The sequence below is a fragment of the Podarcis pityusensis genome (assembly GCF_964106645.2).
Source record: "Podarcis pityusensis genome assembly, chromosome: 13".
NCBI classification, from domain to species: domain Eukaryota; kingdom Metazoa; phylum Chordata; class Lepidosauria; order Squamata; family Lacertidae; genus Podarcis; species Podarcis pityusensis.
This window is the reverse complement of record NC_138038.1, coordinates 9,826,580-9,853,336: the sequence shown is the minus strand read 5'-3', so window position 1 is coordinate 9,853,336 and position 26,757 is coordinate 9,826,580. Positions and strand designations below refer to the sequence as shown.

Genomic DNA, 26,757 nt, shown 5'->3' with positions numbered 1-26,757 from the left:
AATACTGAATGGTTTTGTGTATGTAAAATATTCAAGGATTTATGATATGCAAACTGAACCGTGGAAAGGGAAGAAGGGAAGTCATTGACATTTTAAGGTTGTTTAAATGAATGTTTTAAATCGTAAAACGGAATAATATTTAATATTTAATAAATATTTAATAAATATAATTGATAAAAATTATACACACATTAAAAAATGTCTTACTTCGCTGCTCTGTTTTTTTTTATCTGGGGGGGAGGGGGGATACCTGCTACCCAGACGCAGTCCCGCTAAAAACTTTGAAAACAGACAGACAGACAGACAAACGTGTCGCCCCCCCCCCCAATTGCCAATGTCCACTTAATTCACCGCACGAGAGGAAACGACTACGGATCCCGGAATCCGCCCCCGACGCGCCACCTCTACCCTTGAGAGTCTATGGGTCTCTGCGGCAAAGGGGGCGTGGCTTTGCGGGAAGAGGGCCGCGTCGGGGAGCCGGAGAGGAGGAAGCGGTGACGCGATTCCCCGCGCATGCGCGCATCGGAAGGCGGAGGAGGAGGGGGGTGTTTGCTTCTGTGGTCTCTGTAGGTCACCTGAGTGCGATGTCTGTGGAGTGAGTGACGGGGGGGCCTCGAGGGGGGGGGCTCTGGGGGTGGGTTGAGGAATAAAAGGGGGGGCCGCCACGCCTATGCAGTAAGGACCTTTGAGGGAGGGGGGAAGCATTGGCAATTTGGGGTGCCATGGGGAGCCCCTTCCTCAGAAATGGCGGGGAAGGGTGTGGGGAAACGGTTTTCCGGGGTAGGAGGAGGCGGAGGGGAGAGGGACCCCCCTGAAAATATGTGTTTGTGGCGGGGAGGGGGTTCATGAAGGGGTGGGGGTTGGGCTGGGGGTGTCAGGGACATCTTCCCATAAGGGGGTGCAAAAAGGGGTGGGGGTGCAAAAAGGGGTGGGGGTGTCGGACATTTTCCCATAAGGGGGTGCATGAAGGGGTGGGGGTGTCAGGGAATTCTTCCCATAAGGAGGTGCAAAAAGGAGGAAGGGGTGTCAGGGACATTTTCCCATTAGGGGGTGAAAAAAGGAGGTAGGGGTGTCAGGGACATTTTCCCATAAGTGGGTCAAAAAGGGGTGGGGTGTCAGATAATTCTTCCCATAAGGAGGTCAAAAAGGGGTGGGGGTGTCAGGGACATTTTCCCATAAGGGGGTCAAAAAGGGGTGGGGTGTCAGATAATTCTTCCCATAAGGAGGTCAAAAAGGGGTGGGGGTGTCAGGGACATTTTCCCATAAGGGGGTGCAAAAAGGAGGAAGGGGTGTCAGGGAAATTTTTCCATTAGGGGGTGAAAAAAGGAGGTAGGGGTGTCAGGGAAATTTTTCCATTAGGGGGTGAAAAAAGGAGGTAGGGGTGTCAGGGACATTTTCCCATAAGGGGGTCAAAAAGGGGTGGGGTGTCAGATAATTCTTCCCATAAGGAGATGCAAAAAGGGGTGGGGGTGTCAGGGATATTTTCCCATAAGGGGGTGCAAAAAGGGGTGGGGTGTCAGGGATATTTTCCCATAAGGGGGTGCAAAAAGGAGGAAGGGGTGTCAGGGACATTTTCCCATTAGGGGGTGCAAAAAGGAGAAAGGGGTGTCAGGGACATTTTCCCATTAGGGGGTGCAAAAAGGAGGAAGGGGTGTCAGGGACATCTTCCCATAAGGGGGTGCAAAATGGAGGAAGGGGTGTCAGGGACATTTTCCCATTAGGGGGTGCAAAAAGGGGTGGGGGTGTCAGGGACATTTTCCCATAAGGGGGTGCAAAAAGGGTTGAGGGGTGTCAGGGACATTTTCCCATAAGGGGGTGCAAAAAGGAGGAAGGGGTGTCAGGGACATCTTCCCATAAGGGGGTGCAAGAAGGGGTGGGGGTTGGGCTGGGGGTGTCAGGGACATCTTCCCATAAGGGGGTCAAAAAGGAAGTGGGGTGGGGGGTTTCAGGACATCTTTCCATAAGATGACAGGGTTGCATTGGGGCTGACCCTTGTGGGGAGGGAGGGCCCTTTGCATCTCCCATGCCTGTGAATGCTCCCAAAGCTTTGCACTTTTCAGCCTTCTCTCCCCCGCTTCCTGGCCTTCGGCAGAGGCATGTGTGGAAAAAGAAATGGGCGTGAAAAGCTCGGGTTTTTTTGTTTTTGTGTGGTGTGTTTCCTGGCTGCTGTGTGAGGAATTTGTGGGCAATAGGCGAGGCTTCGTCGCTTCTTCCTCCACCCCTTTATTTTCGACACTTGTTCAAGTGTTGATCTAGGCAGCTTTCTGTGCTTTTTGACCTAAATGGTGCTGATGGAAGCACCTGAAAACGCCCAGGTATAGGTACAACAGCCTTCCCAAATGTGGTGCCCTCTAGGTATTTTGGACCAGCCCCAGCCAGCACTGTTGGAGAAAGCTGCTCTACAAGGTTTCCTCCGTTCTGTTGAATGAGGAGAGATGAAAGGGTCTTTTGCGTTTTCCCTGTTCTTCCTAGTGAAAGAAAAAAGAAAAAGAGATCGTGGTTGGCTCTTCACTGTAGTAGAGAACTATGTCTAGATCTATAGCAGTTTCTGCTTTCTCTCTGCTGTGGCTTCTGCATTCTTTGAGGGTCTGGAGTCCTTGCCTCCCCAATTCATAGTTCAGCTGTATGAGAAGGAGTCATGCCATCCTCTTCAACTAGTTGTTAATCACAAGCACTCGTTGCCTTCAAAACTCTAATTATATCCTTTTGATTGCATCCTGAAATCCCCACATACTTCAGCCATTGCAGTTCTTAAGTTATTGCAGAAGTGTTGGTAGTGATGGTGCTGTATTAATTGAATTTCTAAGGGCCCATCCACCTTATGATTAGAGCTTTGCAACTGCACGAAACAAAAGCTGTTAATGGGTGCAGTTCAGCAACTTGAGAATGCAAGCTTTTATTATAAAGGGTGAGGACTCTGGTGTGAAGAGAAGCCACAAAGTAGGAGCAAGGCATAGTGAAATAACAAGAACCAGAGGTAATTCCGAGTGGAATATCAGCTGATCGGAATTTCCCGCTTCCTTTGCCATAGGTTTCCTACTTTCCCAGGACTAATAGCTATGTAGAACAAGTAAATATATCAGTTTGCATGAATGATACAGAACAGAGGGATGCAGCTTTTCTTGAGAAAGAGATTTGTTGCCGATAATATTAGCAACAACAACAACTGTGGTTCCATTTACTGTTCACATAGCTCATATGCTCCTTCTTGTCGCCCCCAGGAAAATGGAGATTCCAGCCGTACCAACGTCCAAATGCATCCATTATTGGAAAAGGAAGGTCAAGTCAGAATATATGCGCCTTAGGCAGCTCAAGAGACTGCAAGCGAACATGGGAGCCAAGGTAAAGAGCCATGAAGGGAATGACTGCCTTTTTTTAAATCTTAAAATTATTAACTAAGGAAAACCAGAACTCACTTATTAACATGTGAGAGAGCAAGGAGGTCTCCCAGTTGATAGAAAAGATATGGTGACATATTTGAGACCGAAGGCAAGCAGGTGTCGTTACAGGCTGTTATGTGGGAGAGATTGCTCTCCGCTGAACCAGCATAAAAATTGTGTGGATTTCATCTTTGAAATTCTGCCAACCTGCATAAGATCGTTAATCGTTCCTTTATCAGGGATGCAGGCTTAACAGCAACTTCCTGCTAGCTAAGTTCAAGCAGTCTCCATGGAGCACCTTCTTCCCCAGTGGCAAAAGGATTTGGGTGAGGTTGGCAATCAAGCATCTTCTTTTTCTCTAGGCGCTGTTTGTGTCTAACTACGCAAAGGTTCAGGAGAAGATAAACATTCTGAACGAAGACTGGAAGAAGCTTAGAGTTCAACCTATTCAATCAATGAAGCTGGTTGGGGGGCATCCTTTTCTCAAACAGGTATGTTGAGGAGGCAGCTGTTGGGTTCTGTGGATGTGCCAGTCTGCCATGTTGTGACCCTCTGTGCCTCCTCCCCTAGGATTTGTATCCACACACCAAGATATCTCTACTTTTTTGTGTTCTGCAATGCCATATTATAAAGCAGGGTTTGTGACCTTCCAGATGTTGGCTTCCAATCCTCATCAACCCTGACCATTGGCAGTGCTGACGGGAGCTGACCAACATCTGGAGGGCCACAGGTTTCACATCCCAGGTTTACAATTTATTCATAATGAATCTTTTTCAAAGTGCTTTTGAAAAGCTTAAGTAGTGTGGAATTATTGTCCCATGGAGAATCCCAGTCTGAACTTTCAATAAAAAATGCTAACCTTTACAAAACCAGGGAAACATGCAGAAATGGGTTTGGATAGAATGGTTTGCTTTCAATAGTATAAAGGCTTTCCTGCTTAGTTGTACTCCAGTTCCTCCTGCTGGCTAGTTGCAGTCCGTTCTGCTCAGCTGTACCCAGTGACGATGCGAAAGGAAGTTACCACAGTCTCTTCGAGACCTAGAGGATGAAAAGAGGAATATTGTTTTTAGAATGCTGTTACCTCCTGCCATGTGCCCCTCATTCCTTGCCATTGTTCCATTTTGTGTACAGATTTCTGTTAGAGAATAGAGGAGGTTGAACAAAACAACAGATGTCGAGAATTTCTGTTCAGCCTGCGTTGTTCTCTTGTCCCTTCTTTCTAGAGACTTGCCTTTCTAGGACAGAGGTAGTGAGACTGTGCTTGTGAGTTGAGCAGGTTTAATATGAGTGAGGGCTTCTCCCCAGAATCATGTCTTGATGCCCTTCCAAGGAATACAAATAGGTGCACCTGGTCATATTGAAGGGGCCTTGTTTTGGTCTCTGCATAGACACAACCAACTCTTGTACCACTGTTATGGCTTGGCAGCAGACAAGATCAAGCCCATTTTAATACAGCAGCACAATTCCAGGTCACAGCCCACCCTAGATTCCCATCTGAATGGAATTATCTTAATTTGTTGCCTGATTGAACGCAGAGGAATCATCAGCAGGGTCTTATAGGTCAAAAGAGAAGCACCAGCAGAGCCACACACAATGACTACAGTACAGTATGTTGGTGTTTTTCAATGTTCTGGGAGATGGGCCTTGGCATTTAAGAACCAGCACCTTCAATTGGGTTGAGCAACCACTGAGAGTCGGTGGAGCTGAGGTTGCCTTGGCATTGGATGACTGAATAAATTGCTACCTGTCAGCTGTGTAACATTTTTTTCTCACCACTCCAGTGCACAGTCGAGAGCATTTTCCCCAGTCTGACCACCCAGACCTTGTTCATGCGGACTCTGAACACTGTGGCTTTGGTGCCTATCATGTATTCCTGGTCCCCACTTCAGCAGAATTTCATGGTAGGTGACCAGCTGCTACCATATATACAGAATCCCTTGCTGCAAATAACAGTTTTGCGTGAGAACTTCTTACTTTGAGCAAATGTTCCTGATTCAGGCTTTAGTGTCTGGTTGGGGAAATGGAACTGCTTTGCATATTGCCCGGCTATATTGTGGGGGTGCTGCAAGGGGTGGTATATCTCTCACACTCTGCCCCATGTGGGACTGAGGAGGTCCAGCGTGATTTGCAGAATAAAAAAAAAAGTCCCACTAATGGTCTGCCAGTAGAAGCTTGAGTTCCACTGGATTATTGTAACTCGCTCTACGTGGGGCTGCCCTTGGGACTGACCCAGAAACTCCAGCGGGTGCAGAATGCCGCAGCAAGACTCCTTACGGGGTCCTCTCTGCGGGATCACATTCACCCGGTGCTATACCAGCTGCACTGGCTCCCGGTGGAGTACAGGATCAGGTTTAAGGCGCTGGTTTTAACCTTTAAAGCCCTATACGGCCTAGGACCCTCGTACCTACGGGACCGCCTCTCCTGGTATGTCCCACGGAGGACCTTACGGTCTTCAAACAAAAACATCTTGGAGGTCCTGGGCCACAGGGAGGTTAGGCTGGCCTCAGCCAGAGCCAGGGGCTTTTTTGGCTGTGGCCCCGATCTGGTGGAACGCTCTGTCACCAGAGACTAGGGCCCTGCGGGATTTGACATCTTTCCGCAGGGCCTGCAAGACAGAGCTGTTCCACCAGGCCTTTGGTCAGGGCACAGTCTGACCCCCTCCTTTGGCATTCCTCACAGAACTCTAGCCCAATGGTTGCCATTAATTTGATTTGAACTGATTTTATAATGAAATGATTTTAGAATGTTGTATCATTTTAATGTTGTTAGCCGCTCTGAGCCCGGCTTCGGCTGGGGAGGGCGGGATATATAAAAATTATTATTATTATTATTATTATTATTATTATTATTATTATTATTATTCCAATGTGAGGCTGTTTCCCTGCCCACCTACAGAGAGGATCAGAGTGAGAAGAGATAGATAAGGCATGCTAGCAGAGGTACCTGTCTTCAGATTCCCACATTATAAGGAACTTTTCGCAAAAACCCAGGTGCAGAGGCAGCAGGAAACAATCCATTCCAGCTGTTCCATTCCAGTTGTTGAGCCCCCTCCATTCTTTCCCCCTGTTGCCTTCTTGCATCTGGGTTGAGATGGTAAGGTTATAAAATGCCCACCACTCATCATCTAGCTGCACCTCTCAAGGCTGTCTCTTCTCTTTGCCTGATAGCCAGAAGAGTCAGTTGTGCACCTTGCAATGGTCAAGTGTGTGCTGTTGTATGGGGAAGTACTTTGTCTAGCTGTCTCCCCACCTCAAAACTATTTAATCCAGGAGACCAACAAATAATTAGGGAGCAGAAATTCTGAAAATGCCCTGCTGCTTCCAAGTGGGTAGGATCAGAACCGTGTGCGCCACATCCTACAGCTATGTTTCCCAAACTTGGGTCTCCAGCTGTTTCTGGACTACAGTCCCCATCATCCCTGACCGCTGGTCCAGTTAGTGAGGGATGATGGGAGTTGTAGTCCAAAAAACGGCTGAGGACCCAAGTTTGGGAAACCCTGTTCTACAGGAAAGGATAAATCTCTAGCAGGTGTGCATGGCCTTGCCATCAGAGGGTGGCAGAGGGGAATACTGCATTCAGGATCCCCTCTCCCACTGATGAAGGAAGATCTGCTCTCTGGTGCTGAGAGAGGGGCTATGCAGCGAGACCACCAAATACCCCTCTGGGATCTCGTTAAGGTAGCCGTGCAATCTGCCATTTGCAGGCGCTCCTGGTGAGTGGACAAGGGACAACCACCTGCTGTGTCTACTCCGTTTGCAGGTGGAGGATGAAACCGTTCTGTGCAACATCCCCTACATGGGGGACGAGGTGAAAGAGGAGGATGAAACCTTCATTGAGGAGCTCATTAACAACTATGATGGCAAAGTCCACGGAGAGGAAGGTAATGAGGGCAATAGTTTTCAACAGGGATGTAAGAGGCCATGTGGTGGTGGCTGGTGGACAGGAGGGGAGATTCCTTGAGTTCTTAGCATTTCAATTTTGGAAGAGTCTATCACCCTTACGGACACTACTCTGCTTGCACGTACAGTGGTACCTCTGGTTGCGAACGGGATCCGTTCCAGAGGCCCGTAAGCAACATGAAAAGAGCGCAACCCGCAGTGGTGCGTCTGCGCATGCGCGGGTCACGGTTTGCCACTTCTGCGCATGCGCGTGACACCATTTTGCACATCTGCGCATGCGCAAGTGGAGAAACCTGGAAGTAACCCTTTCCAGTACTTCTGGGTCTCCGCAGGACGTAACCTGAAAGAACGTAACATGAAACGGACGTAACCAGAGGTACCACTGTACTGGATTTGTGTGTCATCGTCGACATTATCATCGTCGTTGTGATGACAGAGAAGCTGCATCTTTTCCACGCTTGAGTATATGCCATCCCACCTTTCGCCTGATTCTCCCATCCAGAAATGCTCTCGACCTCCGTCCTGATCAGCGATGCTGTGTTCCTGGAGCTAGTGGATGCGCTCAATCAGTACTCTGAGGAGGAAGAGGAAGGCCACGATGCTGCGGAAGGCAAACAGGAAGTGGCGAAGGACGAGCTGCCTGTCACCCGGAAGAGGAAGTGGCTTTCCATGGAAGGTAAACCAGTTACCCTCCCAGTATCACCCTCCCCCCCTCCTATTACGGCGCACCATGATGCTGTCAGAACCATAAGGGCCTTGCTTGTTATACGGATTGGAGTACATTTCTGCTAAAATTCACAGCTCTTGTATCACCCCGGAAATGATGTCACCTTATGGAAGCCACCCCACGCAAGTTTCGCTAAATTTGCTAGCATTTTTTGTCACTAGCAAGGCTGCTGCTATTGATCTGAGAAGGAGCAGGTTAAGGGCTGCTGCAAACACTCCACAATTCGTATGCGGAAGTTCCTTTTCTTATAAGAACTAAATTTCAACTTACATGCAGATCAAGGCCGTAAGGTGTGTATTTTGCTGCATGGGAAGCATTGAATGGCTACCTGCACACTATGTACAATAATTCCATGTAACCTGTTTGCTTTGTAGAATAAAATTGTGGGATTCCTCTATCTTACACTTGGCGTATTATCTAATGCTTGTATGAGCATCTGCTTTACTTTTATAGGGTTTTTTCTAACTCTGCTCTGGGCCACTCCTATCTTGGAAGACTCTTTCCAGGAGGGGAATAAAGTGCTTTAATTCAGAAATCACCCCCCTTCCCTCCTTCCCTGTGATGCAGGCAACAAGAAATGTCTGAAGAAGCACTTTCCAAACGACATGATCTTCACTGCTCTTTCGTCAATGTTCCCAGAGAACGGCTTTCCTGAGGATATGAAGGAGAGGTAGCCGTTTTTTATTCTTGACACAGTCTTTTGGCATTTCTAGTCATGGTTTATAAGAGTAGGCGGAGTTATAAATTCCCAGGATCAGTAACTGGAATACAGTGGTGCCTCGCAAGACGAAATGAATTCGTTCCGCGAGTTTTTTCGTCTTGCGGTTCTTTTCGTCTTGCGAAGCACGGTGTCGGAAAAGCTTTGGAAAAGCTTCAAAAATCACCAAAGTCCTCAAAAACCTCAAAAAAGGCTACCACACCGTGTGCTATGAGTTGCTCCTCGAAGTCAAGTTGCAACTGTATTAACGGTTTTAAGAAAAAGGAAACAAACTTGCAAGACGTTTCCGTCTTGCGAAGCAAGCCCATAGGGAAAATCGTCTTGCGAAGCAACTCAAAAAACCAAAAACCCTTTCGTTTTGCGAGTTTTCCGTCTTGCGAGGCATTCGTCTTGCGAGGTACCACTGTACATGGTTTGCACTGCTTAACTTGTGAGTTTCACCCATTGCTTTGCAGTGTAGGTAAAAGGTACCCCTGCCCGTACGGGCCAGTCGTGTCCGACTCTAGGGTTGTGCGCCCACCTCACTTAAGAGGCCGGGGGCCAGCGCCGTCCGGAGAAACTTCCGGGTCATGTGGCTAGCGTGACGAAACTGCTCTGGCGAGCCGGCACCAGCGCAGCACACGGAAACGCCGTTTACCTTCCCGCTATAAAGCGGTACCTATTTATCTACTTGCACTTCGGGGTGCTTTCGAACTGCTAGGTGGGCAGGAGCTGGGACCGAAAGACGGGAGCTCACCCCGCCACGGGGATTTGAACCGCCGACCATACGATCGGCAAGTCCTAGGCACTGAGGTTTTACTCACAGCGCCACCCGCGTCCCTTTGCAGTGTAGGTAGAGATGCTGAATTTAAACCAAGGTTTTCCCCTTAATTACTACATGGAAGTGATCCTGGGGTGTGTGCTGCCTTATTTTGGCCTCACGCCACTGCAGTGTGAGACTCTGCTTGCTTGTCCAATGAACCTTTGAGCAAGATGCTCTGTAGGCCTATGCCCTGCCATGGACTTGGCTTCCTGCGTGCTAAGGTCTGGACCAGGTGGGCTGATCTTTGGGCACTGGGCAGCGGATGAATGTGGTTCATAAAAGGAGCTGGATTAGACGTCTTCTTGGCTCTGCCCTGCTCTAACTCTGTGATCCCAGAATCTGCAGCATAATGAAGATTGTCCAGATGTCTGGAGCTCTCTTGAAGGTGTCCGGTTGTATTCCTGGGCATAGTGCTTTGTGCTTGAGTAACACCAAAAGCGGCATCTGCCTCTTAACAAGGCAACCCTGAAATGGCAGGGTTGAAATGGCGGAAGAATTTTAGAAAGTGGCAGGTGTTTTCAAGTCCGTCACCGATGCAAACTGTCCGTCCACCCAGCTGGCTCCGAGCAGTCCTATCATTTGGAGCACCTTATTGAGTGCCTTCGAGTGACTTTTCTATCCACCCCACTCCCTCCACAGATACAGAGAACTGACAAAAGAGTCTGACCCGAATGTGCTCCCTCCCCAATGCACGCCAAACATCGATGGACCGTGTGCCAAATCTGTTCAGCGTGAGCAGGCCCTGCACTCTTTCCACACTCTCTTCTGCAGGCGCTGCTTCAAGTATGACTGTTTCCTCCATCGTAAGTTTCCGACACAATCCCCGCCTCTCTTTTTTTTTTTAAAGATATTTATTAAAGTTTCACAAAAAAAAGAATCACATTAATAAAAAAGAAGAATTTAAAAATAAAAGGAAAAATGCACAATACAAAATACAAAAAGAAAAAAGAAAAAACAGTTAAAAACAATTCCGTCTTTTCATCACTTCTTTTACATTTACTTATTTCCCGGGCCTCCTCATACCTCCCTCTTTTGTATTCCAATTCAGTTTGTTAGTCCAGCAATTTCTTTCCCTCCTTTGTAATCCCAATCCTTAATCTTAATATATTATAACATTAAATTTTTACCTATTAAAAACCAATTTTTCCATTCTTTTAACCTTTTTAATCCTAATCCTTAATCTTGATATATTTATAACTTTAAAGCCTGTACAGCTAGAAGCCACTTAACTTCAATCCAACATCACTCTAACATTCATTAATTTTGCAATATTTCTGTAAATAATCTTTAAATTTCTTCCAATCTTCTTCCACCGACTCTTCTCCCTGGTCACGGATTCTGCCAGTCATTTCCGCCAATTCCATGTAGTCACAATCCCCGCCTCTCTCACCCCAACCTTTTCTGTTCCGGCTTTCCAATTCAGGGAGAAGCAGTGGCTATTCCAAAGCGGTTACATCCAAGTATTTGAGGTGGCCCAGATGCTCCCTATGACATGGGAAACGTTCCCTAAAGATCTTAGCCAATCTTGTCTTGCCAGGTCCCTAGCAGGATCCAACTTCTCCTCTGTAAATGTATCCATACCCACCATTTGGAATGTGCCTCTGCAAAAAGTTGCCCTAGAGAAATTCCCCACTTGCCTGCTTATCCATTCACCCACCTGTCTACCCCAGAGTGGTTTAACAAAATCTGTAAAACACATGTCGTGATTACAAACCATAATTCATTTGCAGGTGAACATTTCAGTTAAAATTCCTATTGGTTAGCTCTGCGTTTCCCAAACTTGGGTCTCCATCTGTTTTTTTGTTTGTTTCTTTGTTTTGGACTACAGTTCCCATTGTCCCTGACCACTGGTCCCACTAGCTAGGGATGATGGGAGTTGTAGTCCAAAAAAACAGCTGGAGACACAAGTTTGGGAAACCCTGGGTTAGCTCTTGCAATACTAGTGGTAACCTCAGCCAGCCAGGCTCAATTGGGATTATTCATCCATAATGAAACATCGCAAGATTAATTAGCAGCATGTGAAAGACACGAGCAATTCCTCAAGTTCTTTGGGAGGATAGATTTTCTTTCTTAAATGCCCCCTAATCTGCCCCACTCTTGCATTCTTAACGCTGGTGTGCTGGATATGGGTGGGGTTATTACCAAGTTCTCTCAAACTTGTAATAGTAACTTTTATTATTTAGTGCTGGGCTTGGGGTGCTCTCACAGGAAGGGGGAGGGTGGACTTCTGATGAGGATCAGAGCGACAGGTGATCTCGTCAGCTTCTCATTGTAACCCAGACAAAATAACTTCTGTCTTCTAGCTTTTCACGCTACTCCCAACGTTTACAAGAGGAAGAACAGAGAAACCAAAATTGAAATGGAGCCTTGCGGGCCAGAGTGCTTCCTGTGGTTGGTATGTTGGGTAGAGGTTACGTTAGGGTGCGAGAGAGATGTACACTTAGGAAGAAGATATTCTGTTCACTTAGAAGTGAAGAATTGAGGGTGGTATATGTTGGAGCAAAGGGACGCGGGTGGCGCTGTGGGTTAAACCACAGAGCCTAGGACGTGCCGATCAGAAGGTCGGCGGTTCGAATCCCCGCAACGGGGTGAGCTCCCGTTGCTTGGTCCCTGCTCCTGCCAACCTAGCAGTTCGAAAGCACGTCAAAGTGCAAGTAGATAACTAGGTACCACTCCGGCGGGAAGGTAAACAGCGTTTCGTGCGCTGCTCTGGTTCTCCAGAAGCGGCTTAGTCATGCTGGCCACATGACCCGGAAGCTGTACGCCAGCTCCCTCGGCCAATAAAGCAAGATGAGCGCTGCAACCCCAGAGTCAGCCACGACTGGACCTAATGGTCAGGGGTCCCTTTATCTTTACCTTTATGTTGGAGCAAAAAAAAAAGAGAGGGGAATTCTTTAGCACCTTTTAAGGCTAGCACATTTATTGGACCGCAATCCACTCATTAGAGTTAGCACTATTCGTTCTCTCTGTCTTATGCACACACACATTGACAGAGAGAGACAAATGATAGTCTGTGAGAATTTCTGTGTAAACCTTGAATGTATACAAGATAAGTGTAGCAGCCATTCACAGCAGCAACAAGTGACGATAACACAGTCATCCTTGGTTTGTTGTGCTGGTTAACACCTGTAAGTGGGAAATGAAACTGTTGCCTCCATTCTGACCTGAATGAATAGGATCAAATTTCCTGATCAGTTCCAAGTAATGCCAGAGTCTCCCTTATTCTTTTGTTGAAGAATGGCAGCTTGTAAGGCCAGCACCAGAATGTCTTGGGAGAGTGTTAAGTTCTCCGGGTGGTTTCCGAATGTTTGTTTTATTTACTTTTATTTAAAAGCTCTGTTCTTTAGCTACAAAAGGCTCACAATGTGGCTTACAAAAATCACTAGTAAGCAAGCCCTTTTATGTCAGATTGGCATCCATTGCCTGTTTGTTCTGTGTGTAGAATATAGAAGCATTATTGGCAAATAATTGCTAATGGCAGAACATTTCAAATTCCCCACCCCCAGCTCTCTGATACTGACCTGAAACCCACCGTTCTTCTTCAACAACAGAAACTTCAAAGGCAGGTGCTAGCCTGATCCTGCTAGCAAGGGATGATGGGAGTTGTAGTCCAATAACAGCTGGGGGCCCAAATTTGAGATACGCAGCACTAGGGAATCCCCATGTCTCTGTGTGGACTCTTCTAATGAAGATTTGCTTATAGGAGGGAGCCAAGGAGTTTGCTGTGTTGCACAACCCGCGCTCCAAGTGCTCTGGACGACGTCGCCGCAGGCATCTCACACTCAATAACACTTCCAGCGCTTCCGCCTCCACGAGCAACGAAGCGAAAGAAGGCGATAGCGACCGAGACACGGGCAATGACTGGGCCTCCAGTTCCTCTGGTACTTGACAGATCCTCTCATTGCCCTATGGGAAGGGTGTGTGTGTGTGTGTGTGCAGGAGTTGCAGGAATCGTGGCCGCCAGCAGTTCCCGCTGAGCAAGATTTTCCTGTGCTTCTTGGGGTTGCTGGTTAAACAGATATAAGGAGACGCACAGCCTGCTGTTTTCAAGGCAGAGTTCCTCCAGAATTCACTGTATTTTTCGCTCCATAAGATGCACCTGACCATAAGATGCACCTAGTTTTTAGAGGGGGACTGCAAGGGAAAAAAGATTCTTTAAAGGGAGCGCAGAGCAGAGCCTATATGCATCCCAGGCTCTGCTCAGCGCTCCCTTTCATGAGCCGCCTGGAGCGTGTGTGCGGCTCTTGGGGGCTGTCAGGGAACTGCCATCAGTGCCGAAGGGAGAGAGAGAGCTCCAGAGGGATCCCAGAGAGCATCACGGGATTGGGAGAGGCAGCCCATCTTCTGGGGAAGGGAATCAGCTCAGCTCCAGTGGAGAAGGGGGGCAGATGGGGGAATCTGAGAGGGAGTCACATGACTCCTTGCCTGGGACCAGTGGTGGGAGGAAGGGTCCTCCGCTGCCTACGCCTTCCTTGCGCAGAAGGCTTCCGCGCAGGGAAAGTAGGAGGCGACTGGGCGTGAAAGAACTTCTTTGCTGGAAGAAGTTTAAGAAACGGCCACTGACGGATTCTGCCAGCGATTGAGACAGCCACGGGTGAGTGGCTGTCCGGACAGAAAAGGTTCACTTAGGCAACCCAGCCAGGTGTGGGCACCGGCTTACGCACGAGCAACCCCTTGAACCATTACAGGGGCTTTTCCCCGAGGAGGGAGAAGGGCAGCCTGTGCTCTGTCCCTTCCCCCACCTCCCGCAAGAGCCGCATGCTAAGCCAGAACAGCTAGTGGGATCGCTGTGCAGCTGGCTGTCCTGGCTTATGGGATAGCCATGTGCAGCCTCTCCCACGCAGTGGGATGAAGGCTCCCCCAAGAGCTGCGCTCCCTTTAAAGAGCTGCCTGGAGCGTGTGTGCGGCTCTTCGGGGCTTTTCCCCGAGGAGGGAGAAGGGCAGCCCATCAGTCCCTTGATCACGCGGCTCTTTAAAGGGAGTGCTGAGCAGAGCCTCCCGCCTGCATTCGCTCCATAAGACGCACACACACTTCCCCTTTCTTTTTAGGAGGGGGAAAGTGCATCTTATAGAGTGAAAAATACAGTACTTCCAAACAGAGCTTAATCCCAGAACCTGCTTTCTGCGTCCAGGTTCAAGCCTGGAGTGGGGTTAGAGATAAAAGCATCTGATAAAGGCCTACTTTTTTTTTTGAGGATTGTCCCGCGGCAAAAGGGACCAGTAGCTCCCTTGCAGCTTGCTTTGTTAGGCGGATTCTCTTCCAACCTTTTGTGTTTGTTCTCATGTTGCTCTAGAGGCAAACTCACGTTGCCAGACCCCAACTAAGCCGAAGCTGAGCCCTGCCTCTTCGCAGCCCTTCGTGGCTGACATGCCGCTGGAGCCTGTCGAGTGGACCGGAGCCGAGGAGTCCCTCTTCCGCGTCTTCCACGGGACTTACTTCAACAACTTCTGCTCAATCTCTCGGCTCCTGGGAACCAAGACCTGCAAGCAGGTATGGTGGACCTCTGGGTGGCTGGGAAGAGCAGACCGGCAGCAGAACCAGGAATTGCATGTGCAAATTCCTGACGCCGAGAGTCCTTTGAACGAGCTGCGTTTCTCTCCTGGCAGGTCTTTCAGTTTGCAGTAAAGGAGTCCTTGATCATGAAGCTGCCCATGAATGAGCTCTTGAATCCTTCCCAGAAGAAGAAGAGGAAGCACAGGTGTGTGGCCAGGACAGCCTGTCCAGTAGGAGGCTCATGAGGAAGTCCCACGTAAAAATAGTTCCATTGGGCTACAGAATATAGTTGCCCCTTGATGAAGCCTATGGCGGGGCGGGGATTGCCCAGGACAAATGAATCCCTAGCTGTTGTTTCTGCTTTTCCACACATATTGAGGAAAGGGGTCAAAGATCTAAGATGTGGCTGCTTCATGCCCACACCCCTCTCTGAGTGTTGTTTGGCTGGAAAGCCCCCTGCCGCCCATATTGCTGTTCCCCCGGCTCCCAGTTCCTCGGGGAAGGATGTGTCAGGGAAGATCAGGATAGAAGCTACTGAGCCTTGGGGATTCAGCATGGTGTGTCATCAGGATTAAAACCGGGCGTGGCGATCACACAGGGTCCCTGGACGTTTCACCGTCTATTGATCCCTGTGCCACCACTTTATTTCCCACTGCCACCACCCAGGCCCTACCTGGTACAATACTGAGTCCAGTTAAATTGGAACATAAACTTTTGTTTATTTATTGCAGTTTAACAAGCGTGTGGTTTCATAAACGGTAGCAGTCAATTACGTTCATTGGGTGCCTATCCAGACCTATAACTTCCGCTACCTGCTCTCACTCACTAAACCAACTCTCCTATATTTACTTGTCTGCCTAGCCCCTAACTGTTCCTGACTCAGCCTATTTTGTTACACTAACTCAACCTACCCACAACTCTAGCCCAATTCACTCCCACTCCAACCAACCACCCAACTCCCAACGAACACCACCCTTTGCCCCTCCCAGAGCTGGTTTTATAGTCCCTCTGGCTCCACCCCCTGGGTTCTGATAGGGTAACCTGTTTAACTATTTCACCTCCAGCACTTTCATATGTTAACGTCACACTGGGGCATTATTTTCTCTCTCCTCTCTCCCCCTGCCCCTGTCTCCAACAAAGGCTCTGGGCTGCTCACTGTCGGAAGATCCAACTTAAAAAAGGTACTGTGCATTCTCCCCCAACAATGTCCCCATGTGATTTTCTGCCCAACTGGAAATTTGGGGGGGGGGGTCCAGAATGTCAACAGGCACCCGGTTTTGCCATGCCTGTCGTCTTTCGTGTTTGAATCTCGAACAGAATCTCCTTGTCGCTTCCCCTAAGGCAGTGCCATTCAAGTCAGAGCAGGTATTCCCTCATTGCCCTTCGTGTTATTTAAAGAAAAGCCCTTAACGGGGAAGTTATGGTTGCCAAGGTCTCCCGCCCCGACCTGGCCACAGCGATCCATGCGACGGTCATCTCCAGGCTTGACTACTGTAATTCGCTCTACGCGGGGCTGCCCTTGAAGCTGTCCCAGAAATTCCAGCGGGTACAGAATGCTGCAGCGAGGCTCCTCACGGGGTCTCTGCCATGGGAGCATATTCACCCAGTGCTTTTCCAGCTGCACTGGCTCCCGGTGGAGTACAGGGTCAGATTTAAGGTGCTGGTTTTGACCTTTAAAGCCCTTCACGGCCTAGGACCCTCGTACCTACGGGACCGCCTCTCCCGGTATGCCCCACGGAGAGCCTCAAGGTCCATAAATAGCAACACCCTTGTGGTCCTGGGCCCTAAGGAAGTTAGATTGGCTTCAACCAGAGCCAGGGCCTTTTCAACTCTGGCTCCGGTCTGGTGGAACGCTCTGCCTCACGAGACCAGGGCCCTGCAGGATCTGATTTCTTTCCGCAGGGCCTGTAAGACAGAGTTGTTCCGCCTGGCCTTTGGCTTGGAGCCAATTTGATTCCCTCCCTCCCTCTCTTTCTTTTTTCTTTTCCTTCTCCCTCTGCGATGAGGCTACATTTTAATATTTTAATGTTTCAATATTTTAATGTTGTATTTTTTAATTTTGTTTTTAAGTTGTAATCATTTAACTTGTTTTTATTATTGCTTGTAAGCCGCTCTCAGCCCGGCCTTGGCTGGGGAGGGCGGGGTATAAATAAAAATTATTATTATTATTATTATTATTATTATTATTATAAAAGCGTAGCCTCTTGTTGTTCAAGCCCTATTCTAGCGCTGGGTGAAGCTGAGCGTGGCCCTCTGCGTGTGGGGCACACTGTCTGTTGGGGGTCTCCTGTCTGTCTGACCCTCAAACTTCCACGGGGCTCAGCTCACAGCTTCCCCCTCTTTCTCTTTGTGCAGACAGCTCCTCCACTCAGGTGTACAACTACCAGCCCTGCGACCACCCGGACCACCCTTGCGACAGCTCCTGCCCATGCATCGTGACCCAGAATTTCTGCGAGAAGTTTTGCCAGTGCAATCCCGACTGTAAGGGGCGAGGCACTAGGCCAGGCCGGAAATTCCTGGCGCGTGGCGTTCCAGGAAGAGTGGGCAGGCACTCGGCCTCATGTGGGTTTGTTTTCCGTCTTTCTCGTGGCGCGTGAGTCCCTTTGAAATGTGTCTCTGTTGTTTCCTCCCGCAAGGCCAGAACCGTTTCCCAGGCTGCCGGTGCAAAACGCAGTGCAACACCAAGCAGTGCCCGTGCTACCTGGCGGTCCGAGAGTGTGACCCGGACCTCTGCCTGACCTGCGGCGCCTCGGAGCACTGGGAATCTAAGGTGGTCTCCTGCAAGAACTGCAGCATCCAGCGGGGTCTTAAGAAGGTATATCTCTGTTCAAAGAGTGGGGAGGAGAGAGAAGGTTAGTCGAGATTGCATGCTGTGGGTTGGTGTGGATATTTGATGTGGATATTTGAATTTGCTGTGGAAGGGGTGGGGGCGGAACGGGGAAAGCCTGCATAGGAATTCTGTGCAACTGATGTATTTTGCATAACTCCTTTTGCTTCTGCTAGCCATCGGGAGGAGCAAGAAGTAATGACCAATGCTCAACCCCAAGTATTTCTCATTATTTCTCGCTCCTCCCCATCGCTAGCGGAAGCAAACTGAGCTACGCAAAATAGATCAGTTGCACAGACTGATGTGTTTTGCGTAACTCGTTTGCTTCCGCTAGCCATGGGGAGGAGCAAGCGGAAGCAAACAGGCCACTGTAAACACTTCAACTCTTTGGCAGGTCTTAAATAGCTCTTGTAATGTTACATAGACTTTGGATACGATGGAGGAATGGAAAAACAGGAGGATTTATAATAATGCAGTTGAAAAAGTTAACTACAGAACCCACAGAAGGGAGGAGGGAAGTGTTGAGATTCGGAGGAATCTTGTGTAATTATTATTTGCGGTTTTGAGCGTGAATGAATTTGTAAAAACCACTTAAAAACAAAGAAGAGAAATGCTCAACCCCAATGCCATTCTTTAATGGGAATGCTAAGTAAGTTTCACAGCAACACTGGGCTTATTTCCGCAGCCGTAAGGGCCAAGCAGCTTGCTTTTCCGAAGGGGATCCTCTGAGCATTGCTGCTCCGGGCTCAGAGCACCAACAGATTGGGAGCTTTGTGTTAGAGCAGGCTTCCTCAACCCCGGCCCTCCAGATGTTTTGAGACTACAGTTCCCATCCTCCCTGACCACTGGTCCTGCTAGCTAGGGATGATGGGAGTTGTAGTCCCAAACATCTGGAGGGCCGAGGTTGAGGAAGCCTGCATTAGAGCATCAACGGATTGTGGGTCTTTGAAGGACAGGCATCTTCCAGAACGGATGTGGGTAGTGGATAACGGATGTGTTGAAGGGGGCCTGGAGTACCTATTTGGTCCCTCCCAGCCCTCTGAGTCCCTGGGTCAGTGTGGCCTGCCGCCACTTTCCCAGGGACCCGGCAGGGCAGGCTGAGGCACCTTCCATCTCTCCTCCTCTTAGCACCTGCTGCTCGCCCCATCGGATGTTGCCGGGTGGGGAACCTTCATCAAGGAGGCGGTGCAGAAGAATGAATTTATCTCTGAGTACTGCGGGGAGGTGAGTTGGGAGGCAGGATGTGGCATGGGAGCTCCAAATTCCTCTCTGGCGCGGCCTTCCTATGCTCTGTTGGTGGTGGAGGGGGTGGGGCAGCAAATCAAAGATTTCTTGGCATCCCACCTCCATAATCTCGTAAGGCGGGAAAGGGACTTCGTGGAGGAAGCGCAGCTTTCTTTGGTCAGGTCTGGCGTTGGATGGGAAACCTGTGCAATTGTCAAATCCTTCCCCAAAGTGCGTTTTGTGGCTAGCTCTGGTTTTGCCGTACCCCCATAGCCCAAAGGCTAAGATGAGGCAGCTGGAAATTGCCTACCATTGGATTTTGGGGGCCCTTCCGGGGTCAGCAGTCCTTCTAAGTAATGGCACCTGGGGCTTGAAGATCCAGGCAGACAGCCTCTGCGTTTGTGATCATTTGTGGCCAGCTGACTTGATGCTATTCTCTCAAACTCTTAGGGGAGGGGGGATATTGTAACGCATAGGTAGTGGTCTTTGCCATTCTACGGGAAAGTGAGGCTGAGCTAGGGTTAGGTGCTCTCTTCTCCTCCATGACTATACAGTGGTACCTTGGAAGTCGAACGGAATCCTTTTGACTTCCAAAACGTTTGGGAACCAAGGCGCAGCTTCCGATTGGCCGCAGGAAGCTCCTGCAGCCAATCTGAAGCCGCGTCAGACGTTCAGGTTCCAAAGAACGTTTGCAAACCGGAACACTCATTTCCGGGTTTGCGGCATTTGGGAGCCAAAACATTTGACTCGCAAGGCGTTCGGGATCCAAGGTACGACTGTATTAGCTCCCCCGCTGTGCTGTTTCTTGCAGGGAATGTATGCTGGTCTTTTTCCGCTTTGGGGGGGCTCTTGTCTGCCCGATCTAGGGGTTCTTTGCAGGAGGTTGATCCCTGTAACAACCCTATCTGCTTGCTTGACAGGATCTGACTTGGTCTCCTTTTGCCCACTCACTGGCTTTTATCTATTGTCCTTCCTTCCTTGCTTGCTTCAGCTCATCTCTCAAGATGAGGCTGACCGACGTGGGAAGGTCTATGACAAGTACATGTCCAGCTTCCTCTTCAACCTCAATAACGGTAACTGACCGCGTCGGATCAGTGGCACAATCCTGAGTAACGGAAGGGGATGGGGGGAAGCAATTTGCATGGTAGTGGCAATGGGGGAACCCCTCCCCCCAAAAAACCCAGCCCTTCTGCTTGGTTTGGAGAGAGGCAATTCAGCTTTCTCAATAGGTCCCAGTAGCGTCTGTGGTCTCTTTAGCTCTGCTTTTCTTCCCCGGACAGATTTCGTTGTTGACGCCACCCGGAAAGGCAACAAAATCCGGTTTGCAAACCACTCCGTCAACCCCAACTGTTACGCCAAAGGTAAGATGAGTGGCTCAGCGACTGTTCTGTGGGAGCAGAATAGCCCCTTGGTGTCTTTCTCATCCCCGCCCCCCATAAATAAATAAAGCAGACATGGTAGGGAATGCATTTTTAAATAATCAGGTCAGATAAAGAGGACCACAGCAAAGCGGTTCTGTAGTCAAAACCCCCAGAAATGTGGCTGCAGGTTTTTGAAAGTAGAAATCTTTGGTAGAATTGGTTTTCCTGGAAGGGGGAGGTTTTGAGCACAGATAATAATAATAATAATAAATTTTTATTTATACCCCGCCCTTTCCAGTTCGAAAACCGGGCTCAGGGCGGCTAACAACAAATTTAAAACACTTAATTATAAAAGCAACATAAAATACAGTATAAAAACATGAATAACAATAAAATTCAAAAATCAATTTAGGGGAAATAAGTATTAGATAATCCCCAGGGCTAGCTGGCTGAATTGGTCCTACTTGAGCCAGCGAGGAAGCCAGGGGAGAATTAGTTGTGGGATCCCAGAGCGGGTGATCTTCATAAAAGGGGAGGGGGAGGGAAGGGAAATAAAAGATCAGGCTGAATTCAAATTAAAGGCCAGGCGGAATAGCTCTGTCTTACAGACCCGACGGAAGGAGGTTAAATCCTGAAGGGCCCTAGTCTCATGGGACAGAGCATTCCATCAGGTCAGAGCCATCACTGAAAAGGCCCTGGTGGAGGATAGTCTGACTTCCTTAGGGCCCGGGACCTCTAAACTATGGTTGTTCATGGACCTTAAGGTCCTCTGCGGGGCATACCAGGAGAGGCGGTCCCGTAGATACGAGGGCCCTATCAGGGATTCTGGGGGAAAAGGGAGTAACATCCTGCAGCTGTGGGGGAGAAACAAGAAGCTTAGATGGGATGAAGGCTCAGTGTCTGAAAGCCCTAATTCAGAAACTGCTGGAAGTCACTCACTTCACTGAGTGCCTCTTGCAAAATCCAGAATGGCAGAAAGATAATGATAGCTGTTGGCTGTCTAATGAATTTAAGAAATAGATCCTAGCGTTCAGTAAAAGCTTTTGGGTTTCTAGTCTTCGTAAATAAAATGGGGGGGGGGGGTTGGATTAACCAGTTACTGTTGTCTATGCCAGTTTGATGCTTATGTGCAAAAGTAGATTCTGGCTGTGAAGATACCATCTGGAACCTTCATCCCAAGTTTTGCTGTGTCTTAGGAAGTAACGTGAACTCGGGACCACGTATGTGGATGGTTGGTGGGCGGCCGGGACCCTGAGGAGCTGGGGGGGGGAGGGAGGGAGGAGCGATTGTCCTACATTGATGTGGCCTTGCAACTGACGCGCTCCCTCTCTTGCTCTGACTCAGTGGTCATGGTGAACGGGGACCACCGCATTGGGATCTTTGCCAAGAGAGCAATCCAGGCCGGTGAAGAACTCTTTTTCGATTACAGGTGAGAGTGCGTGCGACAGGGAAGGCGCGCAAGCTTTTTAGCTCCGGGAGGTTCTGAGAAGTTGCGGAGGAAAGTCCACGTTGCTTTCTCTTCTCCGCAGGTACAGCCAGGCAGACGCGCTCAAATACGTTGGCATAGAAAGAGAAGGCGAAATAATCTAGCCGTGCTCCCAGCAAGCATCGCCACACCCTATCCATGCTGCTTCCCTTGTTGCTGTGTGTGTCGTGAGCGCTTCATTCCATCCAGGTCCCTCTTCAGAGAAGGAAAGGAGGAGCAGGAGAGGCCCACAAACGTCCTACAGAAGTGAGATTCTGACTTCCAAGGCCTGAGCTGGGGAGCACTTCTCAGTTACCGTTGGAGGAAAATTCAGAGGTGCTGAAAAGGCGTTTGAGCGCTGCCCCGTGCAGAATGAACCTGGGGTTGGGACGCTGGGCTTTGTGGACTCTGTTGGTCTTTTGCAGGGAAGCCTGGTTTGAGCTGCAGGAAGTATTATTTTCCTCTGGCTGCCCCCTACCTTCTCTGCAGGCAAGAGCAACACAAGCGAGAACCCCACCTGCAGGGAAGGATGGGCCGTGAAGTGCTAAGCACAGGAGGTCATTGGAGCAAGGAATTTGTATAGGCTAAGGAGCTGTAGTTAAAAGCAAGGAGCATGGGCACATAGAGATGTGGGCAGAAAGGTGAGGAGGAGTGTTTGGGGCAGGTAAAGTGGGTCAGTAAGATGCGGCAGAAGGTTGTAGGAGGCATCAGGGCATGGGAGACAAGGCGCAGACGCCATCGGCTCTGGTTTGGGTCTCCCATGGTGGTGATTTGACCTCTTTTGTTGGTTGCATTAGGGTGTAATGGGGCTTCTCCTCCCTGGCCATAATCAGTTCTCTTCCATCCCGTCAGTATGTGGTAGATATTGGGAGACGGGAAGTACAAAGCATTCTCAGAGTCCAGAGGAAGCCCCGGTTGTTTTCAGTCTTGCCAGGCTGAACCAAGAGTCCCTGCCAGTAGCGACAAAGCGACTGCACAGAATGGTGCTGCAGCTGCGCTGCCCAAGACCCGCTGTTTTTGAGAAATGACTCTGTGGCTGCAATCCTGCAGGATTAATTCCCCCAGAGTCTCGTGAGCAATTCTCCCATCGCCTCTGAAGCAAGGAAGTTGCTTATTCATCATCTGTCCTCTCCCAAGCCCTCCAGCAGAATCTCAGGCCCTGCAGCACTGGCAACACTCCACATTTGCTGAGTTCACGTTTTTGGTCAGACTCTACCCCTTTAAGCTTTTTTAAATAAATAAGTGAATGAATGAATAAATCAGCACCTTTGAAGCTGCAGGAGGTTTCATGCAAGGGATGTTTGGTGGTACATGTCCCAGCTAGAATGAAACCTTACGAAATGCTGTTTCAGGGATGGTGTCGGGACTACAACTCCCATCTGCCCCTTCCATCGTGACCAGGGATGATGGGATGTGTAGTCTGTTCCTGACCAAATTCCTCTCCCTCAGAAATCAGGATTTCCCCCTGCCTATCGATGTACAAAACAAACAAGTTAGCATGCACTTTAGAATAATTTGCTCCACCAAGGGTAGGCCGCAGAGAGCTGGGCTCTCTGTGAGCTGTCGAGGGTGGAAAGCTGAGTCGATGGCGTGAATTACTGTAAGGGCTGAATCCTCATCAGCTCCGGCAGTAATAATAGCCAGCTTTTCCTGCTGTTGAGGTTATTTGCAGGCACCAGCAGAAGACGAGATGTTCTTCTCAAAGTTTGGCATAGCAGCTGCTGCGTGTGACAGTCTTGTCCATTTAGAGGTGGCGAAAGACGTTTTACACTATGGGGCTGGGTTTCGTATTAGTAGTATGCAGAGCTTTTGAATTCTACATAATTATCTCCTGGAGCATCAGGGAGCGTTTTCTTACTACCTGCAAAGAGCAACATTTGGCCTAGTCTGAAGGATTTTCAGCCATTTCAGATCAAGAGAGCTGCCTAATTGTAGAAGCTCCTGCATTTATCCCAAGTCGAACACTCTTTGAAAGGGTTCATTGACCAAATCCCTTTTCCTGCCTGTCCCTTGGCCTACATTTGACATGTAGAGTAATACTATGGATAGTGTATAAACATGCGTAGAGTGCGTTTTCTCCCGTATAGCTATAACCTTCCCTCTGTCATCTGGGATCAGGGCTTTCCAGGCAGGGGGGCTGCGATTGCTGGACCGCCTAGACTTCCCAAATCTTTCTCGGAAATTAATCACAGAAAGAACTAAGCAGCAGTGACTGCGCCCCTTTCCCTGTTGCTCATTGTTCCCCAGCACCTGAATACTCGTGGTGGCGGGGAAACAAGGACATCTATCACACACATAGTCGCTCAAACCATTTTACTGTGCTTCCCAACACGAATATTGATTCTGTTGTGAGAAAAGGAGATCCAGTAGCTGTCAGCTTGCAGTCCTCCTCCTCTCCCTGGCTGTTGCTCATACAGGACCCTCCACAGCAGCCCTTATCTGTAAAAATGCGCAGAAACTGACTAATTGTGATGGGAGCTTTCTGGGGCAGCAGCCTGCTTCCGAGATTACATGCGTGCGCGCTGGATGCCGAAGTTAATAAAAGAACTCCTCGATGCATTAAATCAGGGTTTCCCAAGCTTGGGTCTCCAGCTGTTTTTGGACTACAACTCCCATCATCCCTAGCTATCAGGACCAGCGGTCAGGGATGATGGGAATTGTAGTCCCAAAACAGCTGGAGGGCCAGGTTTGGGAAACACTGTGTTAAATGCTGCCTAAAGCCATGAAGGAGGCTAGCGTTCGGATTGCTATCGGCATAGCAGCAAGTCATTTTTGGTAGCAGGGAAGGTGGAATTGGAGTGTGAGATTAGCTGTGGGGTTGTAGCTAAATAAAATAGATGCAAATGCACTTTCCCACCTCAGCTACCTCTGCACCCAACTTTAGATTAAGGAGAATATGGTTCCTGGGGCAGACTGCAGTGGGAAGGTCTGCAACTCTCTGATTTGACCAATGGCTTGAAGTGCCAAACTGAGCTGCTGCCTTTCTGAAAGGAGCTATCCAGTGCTGAACCAGCAATTGGTTTTAAGGTGATGCAAGTTTTAATACTTTGCTAGGGGCTGGCTGGGCCTTTAGTAACAGGCGCTTCATCTGCTCATCTCCGTTGCAAAAGTACCTTAACCCATAAAAAGGCATTGTTTGTGCAGCTGTTTGGGTGTTTGGACCTCACATCCATAGTGCATTCTGTTCCCTCTTATAATGCAAGCCTGTATCGCTTGACACTTTTGAGGCACGGCACAGAGGTTGGCCGGGGCAGAGGCCTCCAGTCCCCTCCCAGAACATTTATAGAGTGGTAACAAGAGCAGGTTTAGCATTGTGGACTTGTGGACTTGTATGCTTACTTCCACCCCCCACCCACAACACAACACAACACACACCAAAAGGAAGTTTAATGGAACTGCTCTTGTGTTGGAGAAGTGGTGGCGGGGCAGAGCAGTTTCTCTCAAAGCCACTCTTGCCTTGGCTTCTTCCTCCCAACTCCTCTGGCTGCTTGTGTCTCTGTGCTTTGCTGCTGGCAACTTATGTGCACTTTATATATTATGGCTTGTAAGAGTTTTGTCTTAATAAAGTTGTAGTGACTGCTGAGTTAAGTCTGCCTCTTTTCCAGCCTGCCTGGGGACAGTAAGCTGGAGTGACCGTTTGTCTGACCCGGGGAGTCGGGGCCTTTGTTCAGCCTGCGGGAAAAAGTTGATAGAGCAGTCGTTGGGATACTTACCTCTCTGCGCAGCATGTGGTCCTCTCCATCCAAGCAAGGAGGCAGTATTAGCACAGGCCAAGGGCAGGCAAAAACACTTGAGGGCGAAGAGCAAGGGTGTTTGGGTCCCAAATAAGAGAGATCTGGTCTAAACCCACCCCCACCCCCCCGGCACTTCCCACACCCTCAGGAGACCGAGGGACACAACCGTACATGCATGTTTCGAGATGACAGCACTGTAACTGAGTAACGCATATACAACTTGAGATACACACGCATAGAATTGTTGAGTTGGAAGGGACCCTGAGAATCATCCCCGTGACATTTGCGTAGGGCAGCGTTCCCCAAACTTGGGTCTCAGCAGTTTTTTAGACTACGCTTCCCATCACCCCGATCATCTTGCTAGCTAGGGATGATGGGAGTTGTAGTCCAAAAACAGCTGGAGACCCAAGTATGGGAAACACTGGTATATAGAGTCTCACAGCAGAGGGGGAAAGACAAAAAAAAAGTGGGGTGTGATGATGTGCTTTCTACTTTGTTTTGTATTGCGCTTGTGGTTTGTGTCTCTGAAAATGCTTGCCTCACGAAGTCAGAGGTACCCAAAGGAATGTTTCATCTCAGTCAGCCTACAAATAAAGGCCCATAAGAGGGGGGGGGGGAGCCCATATTAAGACAGTGCCTTTATTAAGCTGACTGAAATGTCATGAACTGGTGTGCAAGCTTTTGATTTCCCTAGGCTAGATGTCAATGAAAAGCAATGACAAACCTAGACAGCATCTTAAAAAGCAGAGACATCACCTTGCTAACAAAGGTCCGTATAGTTAAAGCTATGGTTTTCCCAGTAGTGATGTTATGGTAGTGAGAGCTGGACCATAAAGAAGGCTGATCGCCGAAGAATTGATGCTTTTGAATTATGGTGCTGGAGGAGACTCTTGAGAGTCCCATGGACTGCAAGAAGATCAAACCTATCCATTCTTAAGGAAATCAGCCCTGAGTGCTCACTGGAAGGACAGATCCTGAAGCTGAGGCTCCAATACTTTGGCCACCTCATGAGAAGACTCCCTGGAAAAGACCCTGATGTTGGGGAAGATGGAGGGCATAAGGAGAAGGGAGCGACAGAGGATGGGATGGTTGGACAGTGTTCTCGAAGCTACCAGCATGAGTTTGA

General features: G+C 49.0%; 1 protein-coding gene across 4 annotated transcripts; it reads left to right on the top strand.

The window, feature by feature from the left end:
- The first annotated feature begins 471 nt into the window (after positions 1-471).
- EZH1 (enhancer of zeste 1 polycomb repressive complex 2 subunit) lies at positions 472-25,480 on the top strand. 4 transcript variants are annotated; one of them, XM_080976708.1, is made up of 20 exons: positions 472-595; positions 3,222-3,342; positions 3,743-3,871; positions 5,162-5,281; positions 7,140-7,260; positions 7,782-7,955; positions 8,574-8,676; positions 10,166-10,329; positions 11,830-11,921; positions 13,230-13,407; positions 14,821-15,017; positions 15,134-15,225; positions 16,161-16,201; positions 17,376-17,501; positions 17,657-17,835; positions 18,976-19,071; positions 20,063-20,144; positions 20,352-20,432; positions 21,777-21,861; positions 21,962-25,480. In XM_080976708.1, exons 1-20 carry the CDS (start codon positions 585-587, stop codon positions 22,020-22,022), a joined length of 2,253 nt encoding a protein of 750 aa, XP_080832834.1. In that variant the 5' UTR covers positions 472-584; the 3' UTR covers positions 22,023-25,480. The 4 variants fall into 4 exon arrangements, 3 of the variants coding, with proteins under 3 accessions (XP_080832834.1, XP_080832835.1, XP_080832833.1); XR_013978551.1 differs by having other exon boundaries at positions 484-566; positions 19,992-20,144; XM_080976707.1 differs by having other exon boundaries at positions 485-566.
- Positions 25,481-26,757: the final 1,277 nt, after the last annotated feature.

Excerpts from the sequence above, each read along its gene's own strand:
- EZH1 (XM_080976707.1), top strand. The coding sequence starts at position 514 with ATGCGCGCATCGGAAGGCGGAGGAGGAGGGGGGTGTTTGCTTCTGTGG. Across the intron at positions 3,872-5,161 it reads GGCATCCTTTTCTCAAACAG|TGCACAGTCGAGAGCATTTT; the intron begins GTATGTTGAGGA and ends TCACCACTCCAG. Across the intron at positions 5,282-7,139 it reads CACTTCAGCAGAATTTCATG|GTGGAGGATGAAACCGTTCT; the intron begins GTAGGTGACCAG and ends CTCCGTTTGCAG.